Source organism: Dicentrarchus labrax, unplaced genomic scaffold (genome assembly GCF_905237075.1).
Source record: "Dicentrarchus labrax unplaced genomic scaffold, dlabrax2021, whole genome shotgun sequence".
Taxonomy (NCBI): Eukaryota; Metazoa; Chordata; class Actinopteri; family Moronidae; genus Dicentrarchus; species Dicentrarchus labrax.
In genome coordinates, this window is record NW_026136722.1 from 13,946,403 (window position 1) to 13,955,365 (window position 8,963).

The window sequence follows — 8,963 nt, forward strand, 5'->3', positions numbered from 1 at the left end:
GAAAAGAACAAGGATACTATGAATAATTGCAACAAACATAAATCTTTATGCTTCCTGCAGCAGGACGTGCGCATTCATGCATCTACATTCCAACTTGTACTTACTGTACCCCTTCAGTGTAAATATGGATGGCACTATTAGGAAAAAAGAGATAGTTATATAATATGTTCCAGCAGTGTAGCTGCCAGTTCACACAGAGACGTAAATGGAAAAGTCAATTTTCTGTCTTTGCATGGGACTAACCCTGGGATTCCAGTGGTTTCAGAGTTATGGATGTGGGAGAATGAGCAGTGGAAAAGGGCTTCCCCCTTAGATTCCTGCGTGTGAAATCACAAATCACTGTGACGGAAAAACCAAGGAACTCCCTTCCTGTGGCATGGACTGTAACATGACATCGCCATGTTGCCTATGTGGTACACAGAGCCCCTTTCTTTGAATGAATCTGTCTGTAGACACAGTGGGATTGGTTGTGAATGTTTCCATTACCTGCTAGACACTTCAACATGGCACCATCCTAGTAGGTTGTTCTAAAAGGGATAAGAGAGCTTCACGAAACAGAATTTGTATCGTGTCATAAGAGTCATCCCAAATGCCTGAGGTAGTAGGTGGCTGGATCAGTCATCTGTGAATTGTTTGAGCCTTATTCAGGAGAGTGTGGGCTGCATCAATATTAATGACCAGAGCACATTAGCGTCCTTATTTTAGCCTCCGAGCACTCTTTAGAGATCAAAGCATGGCAGTTCAGGCCTCTATGGGGCTCTTACATGTGGACCTCCACCTCTGTTTCATGTCAATCTCTCGTTTGGCCTTTTCCCATCCTGGACGGGCACAAGGGTCAGTGATATCACTCATTGTGAAAGCTAAGTGCACAGCTGCAAGGACTGGACAGGATCAGACAGCTGCTCCTGTGACTCACCGGAGAGGCCTTTCATCACGCTTCCTTAAAAGGAATAGTGTGTGTCTGTGTGTGTATGTGTTTATCTACCACCCAGCAAGTTGCTAAATGTCTGCACGATTCTAGGTGGATCAGAGTCGTGAATGTTAATGTGCATGGATTCAATATGTAAACAGAAGTCAGGCTTGCTACTCATCCTTAGTACTCAGATATTGCTGTAAAGGAACAAATGTTAAAAAAATATATTATATATACACTAAATAAAAAGTCATTTATCTAATAAGAGTATATTCCTTGTTTAAATTTGCTTGGATAATTCTCAGCATTATGTTACTAATGAGGTCACTTCTGTAATTAAGGTTGCATTATTTTAATAGATAGCGTATATTTTAATCATAACAGTATACAATTAGCAGATCTTTATTTTGATGCAAAGTGTTTTGAACATAACAAACGAAAAGCTGCACAGGTTTGGAAGGTCTGCAGGTAATTTCTGACGGCATGAAACGTGCTATCGAAAACCTCTTTTAGTAATCTTTCACGTGTTTATTTTAATTATTTTATTAAAGCTATTAACTGCTGAAATCATTGTGGGTTACAACATATTGAAATACCTAAGCAAGAATATTGGACTGATGGAGGTCTTGTAACAGGAGATAGAGACACAGAGAAGGGGATGGAGAAAGGTAGATGCCTGTGGCTTTAGTCAAAGCTGCTAGTCTCTGTATAGGGCTGATTGAGAACACTGTTTGCTCTGTTGTCCATGGTAACAGTCGGTGATTAAATTATCCCAGAGACCTTGTATGAGTCAGACAGAGAACATTTAGCCTCTGATAATATTTAGACAATGAAAAAAGCATTGCTGTTGTTGCATGATTGCCTTAAATTTAAAGATTTTTCAGAATATACATCATTTTTACTATAGGTTTAGAAAATAGGTTCTCAATGGGGTTTTAGCTGTTTACCAAAATCTTTCCCTTCAGTCTGCTGGGGCTTTTTAATTGCATCTCCGGTGTTGTTTTTCGCTCTGAGAGACGGAGCAGAGAGTTGTTGGCTTGTCCAAGTAAATCAAGTACACACACACAAACACGTACACACTCAAAGAGAGAGAGTTCACTCTTTCTAGCCATCTTTTCCATGAGGTATAATTCACGTCACTCTTGGAGGAAAGTAACTTTAGCAACAGACCTCCTTCTCATTGAGCACACACACACTCAGTCATCATTCCCCTGGCACCTGTCAGTAAACACACACAGACACACAGAGGGCCAACTTTTCCATTGCTGGTAAATGGGAGGAGAGAGGAAGGTAACACAGGGCCACTAATGGACTCACCATCTTCTTCCTCAAGCTCCCAGTCTCTTGCTTTGTAATTAGGCAGAGAAACCCAAACAGGGTTCACTGATATTATCACAATTTCCACAGATATAGTAGACTGACTCAAGTTTTAAGAATGTCAACAACAAAATGTTCCAACATGGCAATGTCTCCGTTTTTGCATACAAGTTCCCAGTTCCCACAAGCCCTGAAAGTCCAGTAAAATATTCAAACCTATAAATATGACTAAAATACACCCACATTTATAAATATGGTCTTTAGAGATTGACCAGACAGATATATTGGCTGTTAGCTTATTACAGATATATCGCATCGGCGTATATGCCAGTCGCTAAATAGCAAAACATTGCAGTACAGAAATTCCAAACTAGGTCTGAGGTCATTTAGATTAGATACATTACATAGAGCTCTGTATATCTTGTTTCAGTTATGTATTTATTACTATCAACCGATATAATGCCAGATTTTCTATTATCAATATGGGTGTTGGTCTAAAAACTCTAGAATCAGTCGGGATCGACTTTACATCACAATCAAATGTTAATAATAATAAATGGTTGAACCATAACTTGACAGGTTTATGATATGATGATGATGATGATGATGATGATGATGATGATGATGTTAAAATGTGACCAACATCATGTGGACCCATAAAGCACATTTAAAGTAATTAAAAAATCATAACTGTATTGTATTGAAACTCTTTTGTGCTTTGCTTTTGTTGGTGATGATCCTGATTAAGCAGTACATATCTTTAGCGAGGTATAGAGCTGGCGTGGTCCTTAACCATTTTGTAATTTCTTTATTTTGTATGACCTCGGCTGTTCCCAGGATGCTGTGCACTGCAGTTTTTCCATTAGCTGCATAGGTTTCCTGTTGAGGTCCCTACTTCTTATGAAAAGTTTTCACAGTATGGTTTCATGGAAAAAACCCCTCTATAATTACATTTCTGTCTGTGAGGGTGGGGGTGCACATGTCAGCATGAATACTCATACTCATGCATAGTTGTACATTTGTATGTGGGTATTATACACAAAGGTTGTCTTTCCTATGAGCCGTTTCTTCCAGGAACACAGGAAATATACTTATATATATTTTTAAATGTAAGATTAACACTCTTTCAATTTTTAGCCCACCAGCCAAACTCACCCCACAGCAGAAAGCAAGTTTTGCCAGGGATATATGAGGTCACCTAAACTGTTTCTTAGACACACAGTGTGAGTCACACAGTTTGCAATGTTTTATGTACCATAAGTACACATGTTTACTTTTATATTTACTTTTTTAATAAATTCTAGTCAAAAATCTGGTCACATTTCAGCACTTTGCATGTTTGTCTTATTCAGTTTTGTCCATCATATTACATTATCATTCAGACAGAATCTATGGAAAAATGTTGTGGTAGGGTTATGTGCTCATGCATTTAAAATCTCTCATTCATTTAAAATTAAAGCAGGTGCAGTATTTATTTTAGTTTCATTGTAACATACTTCAGAACAACTGAGAACCTCATGTATGTACAGTATATTGTTGTAGAGATGTCAGCTGTTTATCCAGCTAAACTTCACCACGCACCAGAGACAACATGAGCAGGTGGTTGCCATGGTGACAGAGCAGTGTGTTTATCTGTTGCTGTGTGGAAGGTGGGGGGTGGGAGGGGCGGTGTTGTGTGGTTGTGGGGGTGTCGGTGGGACTGAAAGCTGAGGTGGCTGGTAGCCAGTGAACAGTAGATGGAATCCAGAGAGAGGGAAAGGCCAGCCCAAAATAAACCCATACAGAGCGGGTCGGCCAGGCCCACACCATACACAGCCCCAGAAAAGGAGGCAATGCCCATTTTATGATAGGATCGCGTGACAATATTTGAAGTGCGCAGGGAGATGAGCTGATCACATGATAGAACAGGTGTTTTTTCTTTCTTTCAGAAGATCAATATCAGTGCTTAAATCCAATTCTACTATAAATACTGTAAGTACACTACAAAACCAACCTTCATATAAGCTTCTAAACCTTATTCGAAAACATTGATAAGTCAAAAAAATCTCATAAAGAAGATTAATCTAAAGTGACAGGAAGATTGTTCTTCAAATAAGACTGGGTAATGAAGATGCACACTTGTGTCAGATAATAATAACCCTAACCCTAACCCTAAGAATAAGAATAAGAATAATTAATTAACATTATAAGGTACGCTGTACAAAAGGTCCCAATTTAACTAAATTAAAAATGACTATAAGTAGCAGCAATACAAAATATCAGTGTCATTTTCGGCCTTCCTAAAACTGACTTAATTTCATATAGAATATATATATATATATATGTGTGTGTGTATTTAGAATGTCACAAGTGTGTATCTACAAATTCAGTGAAGATGATGGTGGTGCAAGGATTACATCTAAAGTGGCACACTGAGGTTCAGCAGGGTGGGACCTCTAATCCCTCTAGAGGGCACAGACATGCAGTTAGGGGGGATAACATTCTTAGAATAGTACTGTGTCTCCCTGTGTGGATATCTGGTACCATACTGACAGTGTCCTGCCAAACAATATGGCAATATGGTTGCTGCAGTACTGATTGATTGGCATCTGTTAGCATTACAGCAGTATAGTTTTTTATCTAGTAACTCTGCATTATGCAGTTGCAGACCCTTTGTGCAATTGGTTTTACAATTGGTGTTTCTGTATGTGTAACAGTTACTGTGACCCCAAGTCTGGGTTACATGTAGATGGGGTTTTTTTGTGAAAAGGTGTGAAATTGCTGTGCTTGTGCTGCTGTGCTGAACATTATATGGTCAAATTGGAACTGCACTAACCACCAGATCTTTCCAGTGAAGTGAAAGCATTAGAAATAATAAAAACAACTACAATTTTTACAACTACAACTTCATTTTTCCAAACATTTTTATCTGCAAAATCACCTCAAGGTCTTATTTGTTTGTACTGTTAGATTTGATTAGATTGGAATTTAGGACTTTAAGTCAACAAAACATTTTTATAGAGAAATGATAGTAACATGGCAGGAAATAAACCTGTGGTTAGCTATAGCTACAGCTTTTGCTTTAGTTTCAATATGACTGCAGAGTAGCAGATAATATAGGCTTTCTTTTAAGCCCAATACTTTTATTATGTGGTATAAAATAAATAGTTTTTGTTTTTGTTTTAGCTTTGTATTTATATTTCTAAGACTTGAAGTGTAAAATAACTGAGTGCAACCATGCAGGTTCTTGGTTGTTGGCATATAATTGACACCACTAGATGGCACACACTAGCTACAAGCAGAGAAATGTGTGCACTGAATGTGTAGATGACACATGTATTAGTGAAGTATCTTGCTCATATTTTCAATTTCGTTTCTCACCTAAAGGCCATTAACCTCACTTTCTCAGGCTGATCATTTCCATATGACATCAAATGAAATTCTATTATCTACATTATTCACAGAATACAATCAGTGTAGCACCATGTCTGCTAATATTGTAGTAAATGTCAAATTGAAAATGTTATTCAATTCACACATTGTGATCATTTTCATATCATGCTGCTATGGCTTAATAGTCTTCTGTTTTTCTTATCATTCCTCAGGACCAAGTGAAGCCACCGAAGACATCCAAAACCAAGACAGCACAGACAGTTGCTGAAGGGACAGCCGTGGAGGGCCTCGAGCAGATACCCGAGGAAGGACGAGAGGGACTCCCAGACAATCTCAACTCAGATGAGGAGGTGGAGATTGAGGAGATTATCGAAGAATCTCGTACCAAGCGCCTCCAACGCACCACTAAACAGCAAGTGGACAACATAAAGAAAGCCTTCTCCAAAGAGAAAATGGAGAAGACCAAGGTAAAGACCAAGGAGAACTTGGAGAAGACCAAGCAGAGAACCCGCGAGAACCTGGAGAAGACAAGACAGAAAACCCGTGACAACCTTGAGAAAACCAAGCACAGCCTGGAGAAGAAGATTGGCAAGCTCGGGACCCGCATGACCCCTAACCTGGAGCGCAGGGTGAAGATGAAAACCTCCAAAGACAAGATGAAGAAGTCCCTCACCCCTGACCACACGGTCTACGCTCGCTCCAAGACCACTGTGTATCGCGTGCCGCCATTCACCTTCCATGTTAAGAAGATCCGAGAAGGGGAGGAGGAGGTGGTGCAGCACACAGAGATGGTGGAGGTGACCGAGGCCGAGGGCCAGCCAGCGGGAGAGGAAAATGGGCTGGGTGTGCATGTGGAAGTGGAGGAAGGGGAGCTGGTGAGAGTAGACAGCCCAGACATGGAAGCTCTGTTGGAAGTGACTGAGGACTCTCCGCTGGTCAGGGTGGAACCAGACCACCTAAAGAAGGCCCAAAGCGAATAGAGCATCCCAATTCTGCAGGGCTGAAGTGAGAGATACAAGAAGGAAGAGGGGAACCGAGTCTTGACGAATGAGTCTAATCATGAGGACACTATATTTGTTGTAGGGACTTTCTAGACGTGATCACAATCTATGACATCTCATTTGTTGTCTGATCTCTTTTTATTGTACCCAACAGGGATGACTTTCATATTTCCCCCCCTTTAGCATACAAATAAGAAAAACTAAACAAAAACAAAGCTAGCTTTTGAAACATGTTGCAGGCTGACTGGTTATCTTAGACCTGTATGTTTATTTTACTTACTGTTTGTTGTTGGTTTGATCAATTGAGTGGCTATAAGAAAAAAAAAGGTATAAATAGTCTTTGCTATTGAGATGTAATGTGTAATATAATATTTTTAATGTATGATATGCACATTAGGAAGTATGGTAACAGGAAGTGGTTGGCGGGATTTAAGTTTGAATGGATGATTTTTGGTGATGTAATGTGCACGTGCGAAACAAATAAAAAGAACAGATAGGCAAGGTTTAGGTCCTACAGGAGAAACAAAGGACTGAGGAGGCAGGAGGAGAGGTTTTCCTCGACTGAAGAGTTTACAAAAACATTACCCCTGACATGCAAAAAGCATTAGGGCGTAAAGCTTATTTACTGCCACTCAGGCATTGTGCCAAATGTAAATTACAAATGTAAATGCCTGCAAATACAGTGTAATGTCTGATCAATTATATTGGGGACTTTAAAACGCTGACAAATTCAACTATTGGAATATTTAAACACACTACAATAAAGTTACTGCTGTGCACTTGCAACCATAATTCAATTCAATTTAATATTTTACCGTTTGGAAAAGCAAGTCAGTATCCTGTATGGACATATTTTGTGTATTGATGGAAAAAAGAATCAGTATTCCCCCACTGAGTTGGACGTTATGTGGGGAAATATCGCTGTCTATTTTGAGTTCTTAATTGGTCATTCATTTAAAATCTCAGCTATAATAAAATATTCAGAGCCGCTGCGGAGTATCTTTACAATGCATGCTTGAAATCACGGTTTGCTCGATCATTTATTGCAATGTTTTGATGTATATTCACCTGACTGTATTTATTGCACCTGCACTCACCAACTTCCACATAGGACACTTTGCACAGAGAAGAAAAACGACTGTGTTACCATGGCCACATCTTACCACAGTACATTTGCACATCCCTATTAAATTTTCCCAAGGTAATTGCAGAGAAAAATGATGGTCTGAAGAGCAAGATGACAGTTTAATGGCTGACTACGTAATACATGGAGATGGAAATATCATCCTAAATGCAATTGAAGTGAGACAGTGCACTGCCAAGTTTTAGGAATGGTGTGGCACTCTAATAAATGTCAGAAAACCGGAACAGCATGATCCAGTCCACAAGCCTTTTTAGCAGAAACTAGGTGCAATCTTGTGTACTTCCTCTGAATTATAAAAGGAACGTCCACAATGAAGCTGTCGGACCATAACTCATTAAGTATTATCGTTATAACTTAGAAAAGACAATTATGCCGGTTTAGAGGAAGCAATGACAATTGGATTGTATTTATCTGAGCCTGATGTAAAAAAGGGCCAGAGGCAATGTTCAATCATTAACACCTTTGATTGTGTAAGACAAGCACACATGGCCCTGGACAAGAAGATGGTACGGCTTCCATTTTGTGTGTGATCCTGATGTGGTGTAGCCGTGCAGAAGCCCAGTGTGTAGCATGACACACCATTAAAATAATCAATGGGCTGGAGAATGCAATTAAAGAGAGTGCTCCCTCTGAGCACTGAGTGGGGTAGAGAACGGTGGGAAGGACGGACAACAAGGATGAGTGTCTATCTCTGTCTGTGTGAGAGACTGTGAAGAGTAAGTATGTGCATACGATATAACATTTTGGTGAAAGTCAAGGTTCATATCAGCATTAAGTGGACATTTCATAAAAGAACAAATACATATATTTATTGTTCAACACTTCAAACACTGAAACACTTGTAATATATTGGTCCCTCTGTGTGTGTTCTTTTGCCACCATGTATATTTTGCCTTGTTTTGAGCTACTGGTTATTAAAAAATGGAACCGGCCTCCTATAAGCATGGGGTAGGTCACGCACAGCTTATATAGCGACATTGTTCATTTTGAAAAAAAAATCTGCTGCAGCACAATGTGACATATAATTGCTCTATTATGTTATTGATTCATACTCATACAAAATAATGAAGCTTGCCTTTTCTGTTGTGTTCAAGGCCTCTTTTGCCTAACCACTTCAATATTAAATAAAAGCTTACGGAATAATATGTACTGCCTATTATTGTTTTTATTATATATACATATGCTACCTGATCATAGGCTTGTGTATTTTCTATTT

General features: G+C 39.2%; 1 protein-coding gene across 1 annotated transcript in view; it reads left to right on the forward strand.

Moving 5' to 3' along the window:
• Positions 1 to 8,892, forward strand: part of cavin1a (caveolae associated protein 1a) — an 18,794-nt gene extending 9,902 nt beyond the window's left edge. Inside the window, exon 2 of the mRNA XM_051387387.1 lies at positions 5,815 to 8,892. Coding sequence (XP_051243347.1) covers positions 5,815 to 6,582 — 768 coding nt within the window. The 3' untranslated portion in view covers positions 6,583 to 8,892. The remainder of the gene's footprint in view (positions 1 to 5,814) is intronic.
• Positions 8,893 to 8,963: the final 71 nt, after the last annotated feature.